The sequence below is a fragment of the Panthera onca genome, chromosome E2 (genome assembly GCF_046562875.1).
Source record: "Panthera onca isolate mPanOnc1 chromosome E2, mPanOnc1 haplotype 2, whole genome shotgun sequence".
Classification (NCBI taxonomy): domain Eukaryota; kingdom Metazoa; phylum Chordata; class Mammalia; order Carnivora; family Felidae; genus Panthera; species Panthera onca.
In genome coordinates, this window is record NC_138353.1 from 57,208,399 (window position 1) to 57,229,486 (window position 21,088).

The 21,088-nt window shown below is 52.7% G+C and overlaps 1 protein-coding gene across 1 annotated transcript in view; it reads right to left on the reverse strand.

Annotated features, from left to right (window-relative positions):
* Positions 1-11,663, reverse strand: part of COTL1 (coactosin like F-actin binding protein 1) — a 36,419-nt gene extending 24,756 nt beyond the window's left edge. The window contains exons 1-2 of the mRNA XM_078439113.2: positions 11,395-11,663; positions 11,050-11,132 (exon numbers count right to left, since the gene is read on the reverse strand). Of these exons, the coding sequence (XP_078295239.1) occupies positions 11,050-11,132; positions 11,395-11,471 (160 nt within the window). The 5' untranslated portion in view covers positions 11,472-11,663. The remainder of the gene's footprint in view (positions 1-11,049; positions 11,133-11,394) is intronic.
* Between the last annotated feature and the right edge of the window lie 9,425 nt (positions 11,664-21,088).

Here is a 21,088-nt window from a genome sequence, read left to right on the forward strand (position 1 = left end):
GCCGGGCGGTCTCCGCTCCCCGGCTCTCGTGAACGATGCTTGTGAACATTCGCGCGCAAGTTTTCGCGTAGACCCGTGACTGCGTTTCTCTCGGGTAGATACTAAGGAGTGGGATTGCCAGGCTCCTGGGAGAGATGCCTGTTCAAACCCCTCGCCCATTTTCTTTTTTGTTTATTGTTGAGGGCCTTCCTTTGTGCCGGGCCCACTCCACTCCCAGGCACCCGAGTGTCTACCTCCTTCGCGTTCAGGCTTGCCTCAGCGTCCCCTCCTCTTTAGGCCTCCCGTGACCAAACCCTGGCTGACGGTGGCCCCGCTGCGGGCCACCTCCAGGCCGTGGCTTCTTTTCATCCTCTTTGGGGCATTCGGGAGTGACCCAATTTGCCAGCTTGTCTGTGATCGGTCCCTGTGCCCCCAAAACAACGCGAGCTCTGTGACTTATGTCCCTTGCGGCCAGAGGGGCTGGCATGCGGCAGGTCCTCGATTTGTATTTGTTGGATGGGAGTGAAGAGAAGTCACGCTGAGGGAGAGAGTAAGCTATTTTCTCAGAATCGGACACGTGGCAGCGCGTTTTGCTAAATCGAGAACGGGGCGAGGGGCATCGTCTTCAGGGCTGCGGGGCTCGCGGGAGTGAACACGGGCCCTCCTCTGTTGGGGGGTGGGGGGCGGAGGGGGGCTCGCAGCCCAGGACCCGGCTCTTCTCAGTTTTCCCCAGGAGCCCAGCGTGACCCAGAGGGAACCCTGGCCTGCCCGAGGCGGCAACCGGCTTTTATCTGAAACCAGGAACAACACGCTCCAGTCTACAGTCGGGGTAGAATCAGAGCCCCCCAAAAGGGACGAAAACTACCTCCGGGTCAGATCAGATGACCTCCCGGAACGTCCTTTCAGGCAAAAGTAGCAAAGTCAGAATTGTCCCCTGGGAAGGACAGAGGCATTTGAATCACAGAGGTGTCCTTCAGAGACCATCGCAGGTTTTCCACTTCTTCCAGAAAAATCACCTCTGAGCTGTGAGTCCCACTAACGTGTGCCACCAGCCAGGGACACAGGCCTTAGGTCTGCCCCTGAGCGTTCCAGAAAAGAGCTTGCGGAAAGCTATTATGAGCGTGGGTCCTAAGAGCTCTGATCACAAAGAGAAATGCTTTCTCTTTCGCTTTATTGCACCCCCCCATCAGATGACAGATATCCACGGAACCTCCCGTGGTGATCATTCCGCAGCACGTAGAAAGCAAACCATTGTGCCTTACGCTGCTAATGACATCTGTCAAATATCTCTCAGTAAAACTGGGGGGTGGGGGAAGGAAAAAGCTTTTTTGTTTTTTTTTTTAAGAGAGATTTTTTTTTTTAATGTTTTTTTCAAGAGAGAGCGCGTGCACGCGTAAGGAGGGGAGGAACAGAGGGAGAGGGAGACACCGAATCGGAAGCAGGCTCCAGGCTCCGAGCTGTCAGTGCAGAGCCCGACGCGGGGCTCGAACTCACGGACCGCGAGATCAGGACCTGAGCCGAAGTCGGACGCTTCACCGACGGAGCCGCCCAGGCGTCCCCAAAAGAGCTTGTTTGAAAAGAATTTCAGTTGCAAGCGTAGGGAAGCAGCGGGGTGTCGGGGGGGTGGCCAGGAACCCAGGAGCCAGGGAAGGAACAGAGCGGGGCCTCTGTGCAACCTTGGGCCAGGGCCTTCCCATCTCTGAGCCTCAGTTTTCCCACCTACGGAGTGGGACTTACAGCGGGACCTACCACACTGGGCCACGGTGTAGATGAGATGAAATCATTAGATCACAGCGGCTGGCAAGACGGCTGGCCACGATGTCCGCGTCGGAATCTCCAGAACCCACGACTATAGCACCTGACCCAGAAGGGCCTTTGCAGAGGTGATTGTTAAGGATCTGGATAGGAGAGAGCATCCTGGATGATGCAGGTGGGCCCAACGTCATCAGGAGCAAAAGAATCAGAACCAGAGACACAGCAGCTTGACAAGGACGCGACCCGCTCTTGCTGGCCTCGAAGGTGGAGGAGGGGCCCTGAGTCGAGGGACGCAGGCGCCTCCGGGAGCTGGAAAAGGCCAGGAAATGGACTCTCCCCTGGGGCCTCCAGAAAGACCACACCCCTGCCTACACCTGGAGTTTAGCCCGGTGCCACAGATTTTGGACTTCTGACCTCCAGAACTGTCAGATGATAAAATCGCGTTACTTCAAGCCACTCGGTTTGTGGGAATTTGTTCCAGAAGGCACAGGAAAAATGAGGTAGAGGAGGATAAACGCAGCCCAGGACCAACTCAGGACGTAAGGCAGGCTGATTTCAAAATGTGCTGGTGAGACAAAAGACAAAATGCTGAGGGCATAGCCCCGCCAGCAGGTCAGACACAGGCCTCGGGGGACCTGCCCCTGCTGAGGCCACTGACTGAGCTGAATCTGAAAAGCCAAGCACACAAAATCAGGTGGGCGAGGAACGCAGCCATGCAAGGGCCCTGGGGCAGGAAACCGGAGCCAGAAGCCAGTGGGGGCAGAGGCAGCGGCCAGGGAGCCTTGGCACCTGCAGATGTCCATACGGGCCACTGGGTTGCAACCTCAGCAGGGGCACAGCGTGCCTTCGCAGGGGGGTGGGGGGTAGCGCAGCTCTCAAACATCTCAGGGGACTGTCATTCCTCTACTCAACAAGCAGCAGATGAGAATGCCAGGTGGTGTTCCAGGTGCTGACGGGACAGCAACCAGGATTCCGCCCTGGGGGGGAGCTCAGCCTCCAGCAGGGAAAGTCAGACGACAGACGTGGGGACGTGGGGACGTGGGTACGACGTGGGTACGACGTGAGGCGCTGCTGGGTGCTGCAGCCTGCGACTTGGGCCCACGTAAGGAAAAGAGATCAGGACCGGCTAACCACGGGGGGCAGGGGTTCGCCACCAAGGAGGCCACCACCCCGGCCCGAGTGGCTCTCTCCAGGCCCTTGCTGCACCGCTGAAGAAACAGGCACCCCTCACCCCGCACAATGTGGTGAGCATCACGGAGGCAAGGAGGCCATCTGCACGGAGGGGACATTTCCACTGGGCCTTGACAGGTGTATAGAAGTCCTCCGGGAGGACAAAGCTCCTTGGACACAGATCTGGGGTCCAAGGCCACCTACTCTCCCATCTCAAGCAAGCAACCTTCGACTCTTCAAGGAAATGGTCAGACTCCTCATCAGTGAAACGGGAAAACTCCTACTTACTCATCACGCACACATCCTTCACGGATACGAAACAGTATCTGTGCCAATATGTGCAAAGCGTCCGCATGGAGCCTGGCCTTTGAGCAACCGAGGGGTCAGAACCCTCTGTGTTGGGGACGAGCAATGGGAGGGCTCGTAAGGGGCATTCTGTGTTATCGCTAAGCATTTGGACCTTATGGGCAAAAGCCACCAGATGTTCCAAAGGGGAGAGGAGTTGACGCCACCTGGCCCTGGGCTACGCGGTCACCAGGCAAAGGGCGTGGCACCCAGCAGGCGCTCACCCCATTCCCTGCAGAAGGAAAAGCCAAGATCAAGGGTGGGAAACGCCCACTCTTGTGGGGCAAGAAGGGAAAAGAGAAGCGGGAGCAGGAAATGAGAACAGGAGGTAAGAGACATAAAAGGAGAAGTATGTGTGTTTGCAGGGGGAAGCAGGGGGAAGGAAACGTGTTTTTTCAGTGAGTCGTGCTCACCAACAAAAGCTGGGAGAACACAGAGTGGAATAAGGACAACGAAACGGTCACTAATTTTGGTGACCAGATTACCAAAGACCTACGTGTGGGGTGCCGTGCTCTAGGGGTGAGGGGACAGTCCCCAGAACGTAACAGGTGGAGAAATGATGGAAGATGAGGGGGCGGAGGGAACACCTAGTCGCTCCACAAGCAAAACTTTAAAAGTCTGCACCAACTCCCAGCGATCTTCAAGGAGCAAAAACTCAATTCAATTCAATTCAATTCAATTCAATTCAATTCATCGAAGACTCTTTCTGAACAAGGACACGCTACTTACCAGGCAGATGGACAGGTAGCAGCCTTCCCCATGGAAGGGGAAAGACCACAAAGTCAAAAGCAGGCACCACTATCACCCCAGAGGCAATCCAGACGAGCCATCTCAAGTGTGCCCATGCATCTTAGGACACAAGGAAGCAAGGCAGTGCAGCTCAAAACCCCTCGGCGACACACGTGCGGGAAAAGAAAGCAACGAGACACTGTATATCGCAGAAAGCCGTGCAGGTAGTGGGTCACTAGCCTTCAGAGTGTCACCTAAAAATCACAAACCCAACACTGTCTCTGGAACAAAGGAGGTGCTCCGTCCCCATTCGTTCAATGGGCGGACAGACTGCTTAGCGCTTTGCCACGTTCACAGCACTGTTGCAGATTTAAAGCTTCCTTTCGACCTCCTATTCCCTTAGACTCACTAGACGTTTCTCTCCTGACCTTTTGGCTGAAATTTCTGGAGTCTGTACGTGTATGGGCCACAAGGGGGTCGGGAAACAGCCAAGTGCAGAACAGCACGATAAACTGACCGCCGATTGTACGTGCGTTGTGCAGCTGCACACACAGAGGCCCCAGACGAGGGCATTTGTCTTATTCGCGCCCCATCCGCTTTCTTTTGGTAGCAGCAAAAGTTCCGTCCTTGACCAAATTCTAATCTGGCCTTCTGAACGCTTCTTCACCTAGGTCTCAACTTTCGGACTTCTGTGTTCATCTGTGTGTTACTCGCGTTCAGCAAGAATCCTGCTAAGTTTAGCAGTTCGGCCAGAATCGCCCTCAGCCCTGACGCTTCCTCTTGGCCACTCCCCACCCACTGGCCCCCACCTTGCTTCTTGACTATAAATTCGGACTTTTTCTTGTTGTATTCAGAACTGAGCCTGATCCCCCTCCCCCGTTGCAAACCCACACGGTAATGGTCCCTACACCTGTCACACAGTCCCCCTGAATAAAGCCTGCCTTACTGTTCTTGGGCAAGTGTCAGAATAAATAGTATTTTCTCTAACTATAAACGCACCCATTTTCCTTAGAAACCACCCGACTGCCGCTGTCAGCCCCTGGTAGGGCTGACCCCATCCCGGGCCTATACTAATGCATTCTGTTTCTCTTCCTGGGAGTAGAACAGACCAGAAGAGGAGAGTGCATGGTCACGGATGGCCCCTTTCAAACCCTTTCTTAAACATCTGTGCTAAGTGGTCAGGCAACCACTCCCGACATGCCTCCCACGATGGCGGTCTCACTGCCTTCAGTGACAGCCCATTCTAACCCAAGGACAGTCCTTCCTCAGGTGAACCTACAATCTACCCCTGAAATTCCTACTGTCTGGTCGTTCTACCACGTGGGGTTGGGGTGTGAAGAAGTAAAGTGGGCACATGGCACAGGGCAGCCCCTCAAACACCAAGGACAACACTCAAGTCCCCTGAGATGCCTCTCCGAGCTAAAAATGCCCGGATACCTCAACCAATCCTCATAGGAGAGCTTTTGAATTCCTGGGCCAGCCTGGATTCTCCTCCCTCAGCCCCGCCCAGCCATCTACCCTGGGGGCTATGGCCTCGGGCTCTTTTCGATGGAAATGATAAAGAGCCTACTCAAGTTGGCTTGAGGAAAAAAAATTGAACTGGCCCCTGGAAGCAAACGGCCTCAGGAGAGAGCTCCAGGCGTGGCTGCACCTGAGACTTTAAGCCACGCCCTCTAGGTCCCGCTCCCCATCTCTGGCTCTGCTCCCGAGTCCCCACAGGGTGCAAGGGTCCCGAAAGCTCCAGGCCTTCACTATGCTAACAGGTCTTAATCCCAGAGCAAAAAGGGCTCGCCCAGCAACTCTGTCCAAAGTATCAGGGATGCAGCCGATTGGCTCGACTTGAGTCACGAGGGCCCAACCCCGAACCAATCAGTCAACAGAGGACACCGCTTACGCTGAGTGGCCAGCGTCTTCCCAGTGGGGCAGTATGGAGTTAAGTCAGCTTCCCTGGAACTACACTGGCAGAGCGGGGATTACTCTGAAATGAGAAAAGCCCCCCACCCCAAGGATGGGACGTCCAAGGATGGACAAAAATATCAAACCCCGCTTTTCCCTGTGAGTGAGGTTTTGAGCTGAAGACTCCAGGCTCAACAAAGCATCGTGGGAATATTATCCGCACCCAGACCCTCATCTAGCCAACATCACAGGGCATCTACCCCAATCAAGCTTCACGCGGACACTGACCTCCAAGTTTATTTCAACCTATCCATTGATGTGCGACACCTTCCAAGAAGGTTCTGCATTAGCAACAACCATAGTTTTGAGCCCTGAGGCCATACCAAGTGCCGCTTTGTATATATCATGTCAATGTATTCTCACAACAAAGCGGTGCAGTCATTATCCCCATCTTACAGAGGGGGAAACAAAATGCGGGAGTCTTGCCCAAGGTCACACAGCACCTCAAGGCTACAAGTCCAGGCAAGATACCCTGGCTTGACCATCGATGCTCGTACCCGATCGGCTCTAAAATATGGACCCACAGAAAAGTGGATTCGTTCCCAGGTGCTTGGATCCTTTCCAAAATAAAACGGGCTTGCGACAGAGTACTTTGGGGTCCATCAACAAAGAATTGGTTAAACAATGCTACACTTATATGAGAGAACATTACGTAGCCATTTTAAAGGCTGGGCAATGACAATAGAACATGAGCTCTCTGAGGACAGGGACCTTCTCTGTTTCTATATTTATCCTCAGTGCCCAGAACAGGACCCTGCAGAAGAGCCACTCACATACGTGGAAGGAAGAAATATGTGGAGGGAGGAAGGGAGGGAGGCATGAAGGGAAGGAAGGAAGGAAGGAAGGAAGGAAGGAAGGAGGAAGGAAGGAAGGAAGGAAGGAAGGAAGGAAGGAAGGAAAGAGGGACACACGAATTAACGAACTCATTTCTGAGTAATAAAAGTGTATCTGAACTATATCCAGTTTCTATTCTCTTCTTTTTGCTTAGTCTGGCTTTCTCAATATTCCACCAGGGACACACAATACTTATCAAGTACAAAAACAAAACGTGATTTCATAGACAGCTTGAGCCACTGATCGTCGTGTACCCATGATCTGCAGGCCCTTTCTGCCGCAATCAGAGAGATCACATATCCACTCAGCCTGGCAAGTGGCTCCCCTCGGCTCCCCCAGGCTCTGTCAGGGGCACCCCCCCGCCCTGCAGCACAGCTGGCTACCCCTTTCCTCCCCATCGCTTCTTGACCCTCCCACCTCTCTGGTGCTCTCAGACCACACAGGCTCCTGCCACACCAATTAAGTTCCACCAAGGAGATGAAGACCATGACAATCACAGTCATTAACATTTAAGGAGCGCTTAGGACCTCCTCAGCACGGTGAGTTGCTTCCTTAACCCTCCTAATGACCACACTGTAGCAAAGGATGCGCAGGCAGGTCACGCAACTGCCCCAGGTCACACGACTGGCCCGACCCGGAAGCCAGGCCGGCCCGATGCAGCCTAAACCTTGAACCGCTGTGCCAACCGTCTCTTCCGCAGTCGGTGCTTATGGACTGAGCGTTACTGCGCACAGACCCAGGCGAAAGGTCCGAGGCGTGCCACGCCGCCCTGGGGTCGAGTGGCTACTGGGGCTAATCTGGAGCTCTGGGCCCACTGGGCACGGCGCTGAGGCACGTGCCGGGACCTTCAGAACAGAAAACACAACGTCCTCGTAAGAGGTACGAGAGTAAACCCCATAAAAAGTACCAACAGTCGACGTGCCATCGGGGGCCTGCGCTCTCCTTTTAAATGTGTTCTTTCGGCCAACCCTCCCAGTCACTGTCAGAGGTGAGCACCGCCAGGACGCCCATTTCACAGACTAGAACACTGAGGCACAGAGAAGGGGATGTCCTTGCCCCAGGCCACACAGCAAGCAAGAGACACAGTTGGTATGTGACTCTAGAGATTTTCTAACTCCGGGTTGTGGAAATAAAAAACACACCCCACTATGCGAGCTCTCGGACCATCTCTCGTGGACTGAGGTGTGGGGCAAAAAGCCAAGAGTGGAGGCAGTAAAGCAGTTGGGGGGGGGGAGGGGGGGCAGGTGCATCCAGCACCAAAAGAGCCAGTACAGAACACAGAGGGCTCCAAACCCTGCCAGCAGAAACAGGAAGATGAGCAACCTTCCAGAAAACAGCCGCAGCCAAGGAGAGGCCAGGCCTGGGGGCGAGGAGAGATGAGAGGCAGCAGCCAGAGGGCACGGGGCTGGGAAAGAAGGGCTGGTTCGGAGAGAATGCCAGAAACGGGCTGTCAGGGAGGAGAGAAAGCCCGGGAGGAAACGCCCCGCCCCACCGCCCCTCCCCCACCCCACCCCAGCACCTTTGGAGGGAGAGATGGAGCGATGCCTTCTGGCTTCTAAGTCCCCTTTGCACCTTGTTCGATGTTTGGAAAGGGGAAGGCTGGGCCAGAGCGAGAGCCTGTCCCCACGGCCTGGGCCCCTCAGGCTTGCAGGACACCTGCCTGGGAATTAGGGCCACAGAGAGCCCTCCCCGCATCACATAAGTGGTGTATCCTGCAAACAAACTGGAACCTACTGTAGCACTAAAGAAGCCTCCTGGCTTGAAAATGAGAATCTAAACCACTTCCGGGGTACCTGGCAGGCTGGGTCGGAAGAGTGAGCCACCCTTGATCTCGGGGTCGGGAGTTCAAGCCCCACGTGGGGTGTGGAGATTACTTAAATAAATAAAACTTAAAAAAAAAAAAATCTAAACCCACTTCCTTAGAGAGACGAGGCCACGAACATGGGACTTGGAGCCAGCCTGCCTGGGTTCAAGTCCCAGCTCTGCCACGTCCTAACTACGTACGTGATGGCCGGCAAGTTGCTTAACTGCGCTGGGCCTTGGGCTACTCACATGTGGAAGGGGAACGATCTCAGTCATGGGGACAAGGCACGCCAAGTGCAGCGACTTGCGAGTACAAAGCTACCGGCCGGTGGGTGCGTTCTGAGTCCTTTGTCACTGGGTCACGAGGACACGGCCGTGGTTTTCCGAGGGGAACCAGTGCAGACACAGCAACCGTAACTCGTCTATACATTTGTCCAACAGATGGCTGGGGAAGGCAGGCAGATTTCCAGCCAAAGCAGACGGAGCTTCGGATCCCACAGCCCATTCATAAGATCAACGAGCAGCAGGGAAAGCATTTTTAGTTCCCCCGCCAGGCACTCCCCACTCCCATCCCTGCCACTGGGGGAAGGGTCAGAGTAAACCGCCTGCAAGGCCCCAGGGGAGGAAGGAAGTATTCTCTGACCGCACCAAGCCCTTCCAATGGCCGCGAGCATCTGTTCAGAGTCTCTTCTATTGACAGGATGCACTTTCGTCCCTGGGTCACCTTCTCCTACTTGCTGGAGCGGACAATAGCTTCAGAGGCAAGACCCAGTCTGATGGCGGCGGCGGTGGGGGCGGGGGGGGTGGGGGGGTGGGGGGTTGGGTGGGAAGTGATGGATGGTCAAAGGGAGGAAAGAAACTGCTAGTTTTCTGTTCCTGAATTCAGCGAGGAGGGAAGCTGGCCGGTCGGACAAAGCCTCAGATCCGACCAGGCAAAAAATACTGCTAAATCTCCTGGTTGTCCACCAGATTGGGGGGAAAGCCAAGAGTCTGTACTTAGGCTACTTGCAAAAGCATCCACCACAGCGGAGGAAGGGTAGTGGTGGTACAGAGGCAGGGATCCTGAGTCAGGGGCCTGGGTTCAAATCCCGCCCCAGCGGCTCTCCACGAGACACCCTCGGTGCCTTATTCAACGGGAGCTGTTACAGCATTTCACACCTCTGATATTTTAGGTTTAATTTTTAAGCAATCTGTACGCCTTAGGACCGCCCAGCCCACAGCAGACTCTTCAGAAACATTCTTTCAATTAAACCAAAGGCAAAATACCATTTGGATAAGGAAACAGTGAAAGAAAGGTGCGGCCACGTGATCCCGTGGCACAATTTCATACGTTTTCTTCATTTCACAGTTGGCCGTGTAGTTTTGTGCAGGCACTGCCCCGAGCATTTTACACACGTTGACTCAGTTACCCTCACAGCAGTCCTCTGAGACTACAGGTAAGGAAACCAGGGCCCCGAGAGGTTAAGTAACTTGCCCCCAGTCACACAGCCAGGAAGTGGCCAGTTGGTGATTCACACCCAGTCTGCGGAGCTGGCCCAGAGTTCCTGCTCTAACCTCCAGGCCACACAGCCTTTGTTTGCACATCTGTTTCAAAGCTAGAGACCTGGAATGGGTCCCATTCCCAAAGGGGCTGGGCTTTTTGCCTCTACCGAGGGGTCTGTGGTTATACACAGCATGCATTCTTTCCTTTCAATGGTTTCACACACCCCCAGGGAAGTGCACAAAGTTTACACATCAGAAGTGTTTTGCTCAATGATTTCTTACCTAGGTACACACCTGTGTAATCACCTCCCAGATGGAAAGAGGAGACATTTCCAAAAGCCTGCGGCCTTCCGTGTGCCCCTCCCAAGTCAATGGCTATCTGCCCCAAAAGGAGATCACTCTTCTGACTTTTCACACCACACATCGGATTTGCCTTTTCTACAATTTCACATCAATGAAATTGTACTCGTCATATGGCGTGTACTCTGTCCTATCTGACTCTATTTTCTACAAGGAAAAAACACACATATGACCAAAACACTGACAATGATCTCGGGAGAAGGGAGGATATAGCTGAGTTTCTTTCTCCTGCAAGTTCCAGGATTGTTTTTATTTTGGCTCACTGACTGGTGAAGGTGGGGAGGGCGGAAGACGAGTTCGGAACCACACCGAGTTGACCCTTGGAAAACCAGTGACCCGCAGGGGGCAGAGGAGCCAAAGGAGCCATCTCTTCTGGAGAGGGTACTGTGGCAGCAAGGGAGCCAGGCAGTCCCCCCTGGTTGCTCTGGATGTCCAGAGGGAGCACGTTTCACGAGGCTTTAAAATCCTCAAATCTGGTTCCCCCAGCGCCAGAGGCGCGGTGGGGGTGGCCAGGCTCCTCGCAGCTTGGCCTCCGCAGAAGCTCCTCTTTCCCGCGTTGACAATTTCCCCCAAAGATCAGCAATCTCCCCCCACCCCCACCCCCGCCCCAACCCCCTCGAAGGCGCGTTTCCCTACCTGTGCACTGTTGGATGAAGTCCTGATACTGTGATCCCTGCTCGCCGGGGACGATGGTGGAGCCGTCATATTTAAAAGTCACCCTTTGGATTGGGAGAAGAAAAAACACACACATACACACATCAGCGATGGTAGCAGCCAGGTGCCAAGCTTCCAGCAGGACAATCTAAAGGATGCTCTGAATAGGGAGAAGCCAGCGCTGGCTTTCCACGCTGTCCTGGGTTAAGGCTGCGGGAGACAGCAAAGCATGACCCTTAATCCGTCCCGTTTGGAAGCCGGCTCAGTGCACCAGGCCCCTCGCGAGCCCAGGGAGCGGGGCTTGGAGAGCAATGGAAAGTTCCTCACCAGATGACGGCCGAGCAGTCGTCGCGCACCAGGTTGTACGCCGCCCGGCAAGCCTCTTTGTCGATCTTGGTGGCCATCGCCGCAGGGCCGCAGCAGGGACACTCTGCCCGGAGCGACTGAGCGCTCCCCGGGCCGGCCGCAGGGAAAGGAGCGCGGCGGGGACGCGCGGAGGGCGGGCGGCGGTGGTGGCAGCGGCGACAGCGGCGCGGGCTGCGAGGGGCGAGCTGCGAGCTGCGAGTGCGGCGGCGGCTCCGAGGGCGCACAGGGCGCGCGCTGGGATCCAGGCCGCGCCGCCACGCCCCCCTCCGGCCATTGGCCGCTGGGCCGTGGGGGCGGGGCCTCTTGATTCGCCTACGACCAATCCCAGTCCGGGCGGGTTGCGCAACTCCGTGGCAGGGGCTGGAGGAGGGGCTTTCTGCTCCTCCCTCCCCCTCCTCCCTCCCAACCCCCTTCTCGTTCTCCCACTCCCCCCCTCCTCCTCCCCACTTCCTCCTCCCCAACCCCTCTTTCTCCTTTCCCTCACCCTTCCCTACTCCCTCTCCCTCCTCCCTCCTCCCCTTCCTTGTGGAAGCCCTCCTTATTCCCTCCCTGCTCCCCTCCTCCCCTCCCCCTCCTTGCTCCTCCCACTTCCCAACCCCTCCTCCGCCTCTTCTCTTACCTCCCCTCCCTTCCTTTCTTCCCCCTTCTCTCTTCCTTTTTAACTCTCCCCGTTATCTCCACCACTTACCCCTTCTCCTTTCTCCCTATTCTCTCCTCCTCCTCCCTTCCCCCTCCTCCCTTGTCTTCTGCCCTCCTCCTCCCTCCCACTCCTTGCCTCTCCCTCTTCCTTATTCCTCCTCCCCACCCCCCACCCCCCGCCCAGGCTGCAGAACTGCAGACCTCCTAGCCTCCAAAGGGGACCTCCAAGCGGGTGACTTAATGGAGCAGACCAAAGGAACTGACCCCACCCCGTGTTTGACCCTGGGTTCTAGGTGCGGAGGGACTGGAAAGAAGGAAGCATTTCAAATAGGAGGGGATAGAAAGTGGATTGCTTCCAGAACGCTGGTGGGATCACTGTTTACTTTGTATTCTGGTTATTTGTATTCTGGTTATCTCCCCCTTTGGGTTCCTCTGAGTGCAAAAGCTGACTCATTCGATCTTCCTCCCTCCCTGGCTGACTCACTCATTCATTCCTTATCCTGCCAGACCACAAAGACTAGTAACCGTGTCAAGGCAGGTAAAAAAGAAAAACAGGAGCAGGTGTTGCCATAAATAAAAAGTCAAAAACAAATTCCAGTCCGAGGCAGCCCAAAGCAGTTCCTATCTTACTCCTTGATAAAGGTACTGATACAATTGACCGTTGGAAAGAAACAAAAAAACGATGCAGACCTCGCACCACTGATCGGGGGCAATCCGAAAGCATCACGGCTTTAAGTGTAAATAAAGGAGACCGCAGAAGTTTCCGAAGCAAACCCGGGAAGAAGTCTGAAATGAGAGAGGTCTTTCAGGCTTGACTCAAAATCCAAACCTAGAACAAAACAAGGACACATTTATATGGATAAAGAGTGCTCTTCCGAGGAGAAACAACATAAACAACACATAGTGCCTCGTGCAAAGTGTGAAAACAAAAGACAAAGCAGGGAACAGTATTTGCAACTCACATCACAAAGAATTCATCTTGCTGATGTATACAGAAGCCAATCTGAGTAAAAAACGAAAGCAGAAACCGGCCCAGGCCACAACCAGATAGACTAAATGGCTCTCAAACATATGCTCCCTTTCAGCCCAAATTAAGGCAGGACAGAGATCCCTTCAAAATAAACTAGCAGGTCAGCAAAGATCAAAGTTGGACAAGCCTGCTCTGTGGTGAGGCTAGGGAGACCCAGCCCCTGTCACACTGGTGGGGGTGCACGTGGGCATCACGCCCAACAGAGGCCACTTGGCAATGTCTAGCAGATTTACAAGCCTACGTGCTCTTGACCAGTCAAGTTCCCCAAGAGGTCAGTGGTGCCCAGGGCTGGCTGGACCCTGGAGTTAGCGTGGTGCCCTGACCCCACACTCGGAGATGCTGATGCAATTGATCTCAGGTCCAGCCAGGGGGCCGGGATGCTTAAAGTCCCCCTGGGTGATTCTCCTGTGCAGGTGGGGCTACAGCCGCTGCTATAGCCAGGCTCACGTGTGTGTAAATCTATTCAAGGTTATTCATTGAACTTTATTTCCAGCCGCAAAAGGTTAGGAGCGACCTAAAATGCCCATTGGTAGGGGACTGGGTGAATAGAGTATGACACAGGTCTGCCAAGGAGAACCAATGCAGCCGTGAAAGAGGTGAGGGAGGGGAGTCTGGGGTAGGGAGAGACCTTCTGTATGGACTGATATGGAACATTCTACCCGATATGTCATGAGCACACAAAGCAAGGTCCAGAACGGTGTTGCTCCCTTTTGGGGTAAGGTTGGGGGTGTAAATAGATATTTCTATTTGTTCAGACATGCTTAAAAGCCTTTGGGAGAGCACACAAGGGTCAAAGAAGTCATACCTGTGATGGAAATGAGTGGGAGGCCAGATACCAGCGGATGGGGATTGAACCATCTGAATGCATTATTATATTAAGTAATCCCCCCCCCCCGCAAAAGTGGCTCCCATCCAGAATATGACTCCACGGGCCCAGCATCCCTGTAGGAAGCACCTTGACTGTATTTCGCCTTTAACTATTGTTCTCCTTCTATTCGTTGTTGCTGTCGCCCCCTATTGGACGGAAAGCGTAAAGGGCTGGTTTTCAAGGGAACCGCGATTCTGAGCACCGCGAGGTCAACTCGGCCCAGCAAAGGCGGCAAAGGAAAACGGCACGCCGGAACTAAATTTGTTTAAACTGAAATCCGCACCCTATACCCACCAAGCTAATTCATGTTTCTTTAGAAATCAAATGACAATATTTGACACCTTGTTTAATGTACTGCGTCAAGAATTGAGGGAGTGGTATAAATGCGGGCATGCATTCATTCATTCCTGGCCCTGGGCCCATTATGGTTCCAAAGGGATCGCAAACTCACTCGCCTGCAGGGGGCAGGCACGGAATATAAATGAGCTAAGATCGTCCTGCAATCTGCAAGAAAAGTGTTTCTGCGAAAGGTGATCCTCTCTGTTGCGCCCTCCCCTGGCGGTCACTTTCGGCTTCAGAGCTGACATCCAAAGGGAACCACTGGTTCTCCGCTTTGCCCTCACTGGCATTCTTACTGCAGGAACCTTGGCATGGCGGGTGCCAAGCCTTCCAGTTGTCTAGGGAAAGCAGAGCAGAATACCCGGACCTCTCTGTGAAAGCTCTTGATCCTTAAACTTTGGCAAAGATGTTCCCTTTAAGAGTTGCCTGGGTGCAGGGGCACTCAGTCGGTCAAGCGTCCAACTTGGGCTCAGATCATGATCTCACGGTTTGGGCGTTCGTGCCCCGCGTCGGTCTCTGGGCCGACAGCTCGGAGCCTGGAGCCTGCCTTAGGTTCTGTCTCCTCCTCTCTCTGCCCCTCCGCAATTGTGCTCTCTCTGTCTCTCGACAATAAATAAATGAAAAAATTAAAAAAAAAAAAAAAAAAAAGAGTTGCCTGGGTGCAAATCTGAGCTGGACAAATACTCTCGTGGCCTCGTGGGGCTTACAGTCTAGCAGGGAAGCAAGCAGTTATTTTGGGGTGAACGCTGTTGGCTGCTGACCACAGAAGGTTCTACTCGAATAGACTTCCACAGTGGAGGGCAAGTAATGGCTCGATGACAGGAAAGCCCAGAGCTAAGGGGGTTTCAGGTGTGTCAACTTACGGCAGCGGACCCCTCATGCAGATGTCAAGCGTGCCCCTCAGAGAGGCCTTCCCCAGCGTCCCAATAGAAAGAGCCCCTTCTAGAACGTCCGCTGGTCACTCTCTATAGAAAGTACGTGCAAATCATATATCTGATAGGGCTCTTGTATCCAGGATAGATAAAGAACACTTACGACTCAAACAAACAAAGACAAGTAGCCCCATTTATTTTTTTTTTAATTTTTTTTAACCTTTATTTATTTTTGAGACAGAGAGAGACAGAGCATGAACGGGGGAGGGGCAGAGAGAGAGGGAGACACAGAACCGGAAGCAGGCTCCAGGCTCTGAGCCATCAGCCCAGAGCCTGACGCGGGGCTCGAACTCACGGACCGCGAGATCGTGACCTGAGCTGAAGTCGGACGCTTAACCGACTGAGCCACCCAGGCGCCCCAAGTAGCCCCATTTAAATAGAGGAAAAGGGGGGCACTTGGGTGGCTCAGTCGGTTAAGCGTCCCACTTTTTTTTTTTTTTTTATTTTTTTTTATTTTTTTATTTTTTATTTTATTTTTGGGACAGAGAGAGACAGAGCATGAACGGGGGAGGGTCAGAGAGAGAGGGAGACACAGAATCGGAAACAGGCTCCAGGCTCCGAGCCATCAGCCCAGAGCCTGACGCGGGGCTCAAACTCACGGACCGTGAGATCGTGACCTGGCTGAAGTCGGACGCTTAACCGACTGCGCCACCCAGGCGCCCCAAGCGTCCCACTCTTGATTTCGGCTCAGGTCATGATCTCACGGTGGCGGGATAGGGCCCCCTCACACCCCGCTGGTGGGCATGTGAAATGCTGTGTCTACTTTGGAAAAGAGCTTGGCAGTTCATCAAAATGTTGAACATGGAGTTGGCACATGACCCAGCAATTCCAGCCCCAGGAATACACCCAAGAGAAATGAAAACATACATCTACATAAAAACTAGCATGTGAGTGTCCACAGCGATGTTGCTCACAATGGCCAACGTTCCAGAATTTCCGTCTCCCCCAAAAGAAACTCGGCACTCATCGGCAGTCACTCTCCTGGCCCCTCACTCCTGGCCCAGCCCCTGGCAGTCATGAGCCTACCTTCTGCCTCTCATGGATTTGCCTCTTCCTGATGCTTCGTACGGATGGATTCCCGCCATGTGATCTTTTGTGGCAAGCTCCTCCCATGTCGTGTAACGTTTTCGAGGTTCCCCCAGGTTGTAGGACGAATCTGTACCTCTTTCCTTTCTGTGGCTGAATAAATATCTCATTGTATGCAGAGACCATATTTCGGGCGTCCATTAATTAGTTGGTGGACATTTAGGTTTCTGCTTCTTGGGTGCACAACTTGTGAATATATGAAAAATCACTGAATTGTACACTTAACAAAAGGTTTAATGAAGTTTTTTAAAAGAGTCAAGGAAGGGGTGCCAGGGAGGCTCCGTTGGTTGAGCGTCTGACTCTTGGTTTCAACTCAGGTCGTGATCTCGAGGTTCGTCAGTTCAAGACCCACATCGGGGTCTGTGCTGACAGCGTGGAGCCTGCTTGGGATTCTCTCTCTCTCTCTCTCTCTCTCTCTCTCTCTGTCTCTCTCTGCTCCTCTCCCATTCATGCTGTCAATCTCTCTCAAAATAAACTTTTAAAAAAAATTGATAAAAATAGTCTCTCTCTTTCTGCCTCTCCCCCCCCCCACCTTGCGTGTGCTCACTCTCTCTCTCTCTCTCTCTCTCTCTCAAAAAAAAAGAAAAAAGAATGAAGGAACATTCTCGAGCTTGGGCTTGAATATCTGGGTAGGCGGAGGGAATGAGTCCAGTTTGGGACAAGTGGCATTTGAGCTGCCCGTGGGACATCAAAGTGGGGACAGCCAGCAGAACCACAGGGCTGCAACGGGACAGAGAGTGGGCCAGACATGCAGATCTGGAAGCTATGGGTGTGTAGGGTGGGGGCGATCAGGCCAGGGATGTGTGAGATGGCCCGGGATGCTCGAGGTAGAAGAAGGTCTAGGGCAGAGCCCAGAAGCCCCAAGGATCCCCAGCCCCTTAGGATCCTTTTCCTAAGGGAAAAGGAGCCAGTGAAGCAGACTGAGAAGGATTTTCCAGCGGGAGAGGGGGCATTTCAGGAAGAGGGGAGTGACCAGCATTGGACAAGCTGGGACCCATCCCTGTGATATTAAGCAGGGGAGAGAGAGGGGTTCAGCCAGGGGGGCGGGATGTAAGACAGTACACAAAGGTTTTAATCTGTTATTGACCCAGGAATGGACAACGGACAGAAACTAGTGTGTGTGAGCCCCACAGTGCGTGTTTCACAGCATTGCCTCTTTCGGGCCCAACCGCCATGCCAGGTGGACGAGTTATACAATATATATAAATGCGTGATGACAGTAGGGAGTATCAGTAATAGTAATTATGTGGCGCATACATTATATGGTGATTATATTATGCAATATTAGCCATAGTAACGTCTTCCTAATGAGTGTGTGCCAGGCGCCGTGTTAAGTGCTTTGCAACTACCTTCTCAGCTAATTCTCACGTCCGCTGGGGCGACCCTGTCACTAACACCCGGACATAGATGAGGGAGCTGAATTCATCCCCCAAGGTTGCACAGCTAGAACATTGCGGAGATACGAATTGAACCCAGGCAGTCTGCCCTCAGGGGTCTGAGCCTCCCCACCAAGAAGCAGAGTTTGGAGACCTTGACATCGATCCAAGGTAGCTCAGCTATACATGCCCTGAGACAACCAGAAAAATCTGTCCTGGCCTTTCATAGACCATTCACTTGGGCATGGGTTTTATTTCTTTCACTGCAAAAGCTTACAGACTTTGTAAGGTTGGCGTCCTGGTTTCCACATTTTCCTTGGAGCTACCAGTTGAAAGAAAAAAAGAAAGAAAGAAAGAAAGAAAGAAAGAAAGAAAGAAAGAAATCCCACCTCAGCTGTAATTAGAGATGAGAATAAAACATAACCCTGAAACTTGCTGTTCTCAGCAAGGTGGTTGTCATTCTGAAGCAGGTGCCTTACACGGAACAGATATTTATAGCAAATGACATTTATAGAATCGGTGCTGAGCTCACCCATTGTCAAATCTCTGAAAAGAGGTTCCCAGGAACCTTTGGAAAATGAAGATGCTGGGCCAGTGACTGAGGGAGTGTAAAACAGAGCTCTTGAATGGTCTTTTTCAGGAACTGAGTCGCTCAGAGACAACGCCGCTCGGGTTCCAGACATCCAGCCGGAAGACACTGGAAAGGCAACGTGACCTGGGGTCTTAGCTGCTGGTGAGTAGGAAAGAGGTCTAATAGTTAAGGGTTTGGGCAGCCACTCGCCCAAATCTGGGCTCTGCCATACCTTTCCTCAGCCTTAGTTTCCTCTTCCACAAAATGGGTATCTCCCACCGAGGAATTCTTCGAGCATCACATGTGGAAAATGCGTGTGAAAGATATAACAGCGGCTGGTATTTTACATGCCAGCCCCCACATCTGTTTGCAACCTTAAACTACTTAGTAGAAGTCACACGCTGCACTAGAGTCCACAGGGAAGCATAAAGTATATACACACACAGCTGACCTTTGAACAACGTGGCTTTGAACTGTGCAAGTGCACGTGGGTGTTTTACGGTACAGCACTATAAACGTATTTTCTCTTCCTTGCGATTTTCTTAATATCTTGTTGCCTCCAGCATCATGTATTGTAAGCACACAGTACCTACTACATATACAAAATATGTGTGAATTGGTTGTTTACATTATTGGTAAGGCTTCCAGTCAACAGTCAGCTATTACTAGTGAAGATTTGGGGGAGTCACAAGTTATATGCAGGTCTTCAACTGTGCAGGGGTTCAGCTGCCCTAACCCCTCACTGGTCAAGGGTCAAGTGTGTATACACACACACACACACACACACACACACACACACACATATATATATACACACTCTCTCTCTCTCTCTCCATATATGTATCAAGTATATAAGCAGGAAGAATTGAATGCAGGGTATTGACTGCACCAGGGCTGGGAGATCTGAGAAGCCACGCAAGTTGGCGAAGTGCCCCCAGAGAGTAAGCACAGCACGGAGACTGGCAACCAGCCCTGGGCTGGAGGGACAGAGAGCCCTGGGGCTGGGGTCACCCAGGGAAAGCTGACGCGTGGAGGAGGTACGGCTGCTAGAGATTTGCCCCAAAAAGGAGTAGAAACACCCCAGCCTTTTCCCCCCTCCTGCCGTCCAGTCTCTACCAGTGTCCCCCATTGGCCAGTCCCAGCAGGAAGCCACTGACCAGGGAGCCTGGGAAATACAGCCGGGGTGGGGGAGGCCCTTCTCCCACCCCCACAGTGATGCAGAGCAGAGCAAGGGGGAGGCTCAGACCTAACTTGCTCTGAAGGAGCACTCCTGCCCCGAACACGGGAAGAGGGGGTCGTGCTTTACGGTGAGCGGTCAGACCACAGTTTGAGAATTGCGTGCTGATGGGGGGACCACGCTTAGAGGAGGAGCCCGGCTGACACAGGGCAGTGCTCAGGACAGAGCGGGGAGAGAGGCCTCAGATGCAGTATATCCTTCAGGAGGGCAGTCCTCACGGAGGACGGGAGAACTGCCTCTCCATTTGGCAACTGGCCGTCTTCGTGCATGAACCTCCGGAAAGCAGATGAAAAACAGTTACTAGAAGAATCGGGATAAAGAAGCTCTTTCTGATGCAGACAGAATGGGCTCCTCTGTGAGGTAGCGAGTTCCCTGTCGCGGGAAAAGAAACACGAAAGTTAACTCTTGGTCTAGTGATTGTTGCTATTCTGAACTAGTTTTTACTTTTGCCATGTCAGAGAAGTTTCAGGGGCACCTGGGTGGCTCAGTCGGTCTAGCATCTGACTCTTGATTTCACCCCAGATCATGATCCCAGGGTCCTGGGATTGAGCCCCACATCGGCCTCCACACTGAGCATGGAGCCTGCTTAAGATTCTCTCTCTCTCTCTCTCTCTCTCTCTCTCTCTTTCAGGACGCCTGGGTGGCTCAGTCGGGCGTCCGACTTCGGCTCAGGTCATGATCTCACAGCTCCCGGGTTCGAGCCCCGCATCGGGCTCTGTGCTGACAGCTGGGAGCCTGGAGCTGCTTCGGATTCTGTGTCTCCCTCTCTCTCTGCCCCTCCCCCGCTTGTGCTCTGTCTCTCTCAAAAATAAACATTAAAAAAATGTTTTCATAAAAAAAAGATTCTCTCTCTCTCCCTCCCTCTGCCCCTTTCCCCTACTCACGCTCTACCTCTAAAAAAAAAAAAATATATATATATATATACATATATATATCTTCTAAAAAAAAAAAAACAAAGACAAGAAAAGAAAAGTTTAAGCGACACAGCGACTCTTATATCATCAGCTAAATTTTCACATTTTCTGTCTTCTCTCCCCTGAGCAGGGTATAAATTCCTCAGAGGCAGGAATGTGTCTGTAGAGCTGCCTGACTTTAGGCAAACACAGTATATGAAAACCTGGGTTTTCCGGTTTTGCTGAAATCAGACAAGCCTGCAAATCTGACGCAAAAGTTTTTCCAACAGTAATTTGAACGTTGAATACTTTCAGGTTCACAGGAGATGTTTTCGGAACCATTTATTTCACGCCGGAGAAGGGAAACCATTACAATGGGGAGGCCCACGGGGAGGAAGAAGTTCATGTGGACAATATGCAAATCAGAAGCCACGACTGTCTACAGGACACAGCGAAAGTGAGCATCCCTTTGGCTTGAAGCAACCATAGCAGTGACACGCCGAGAGTAAAGACAGACTGTTCGAGTTAATTAACGGGAAATATTCCATGTGGTTCAAGGAATGCAATACATCAGAAATCAAATATTCAATAGAATTAAAATGAAATCCATTTAAAAACCAGTTCCCTGTTTGGACATTTAATAGGCAGAGAAAAAGGGAAGACAAACTAGAAGAGAAAACCGGA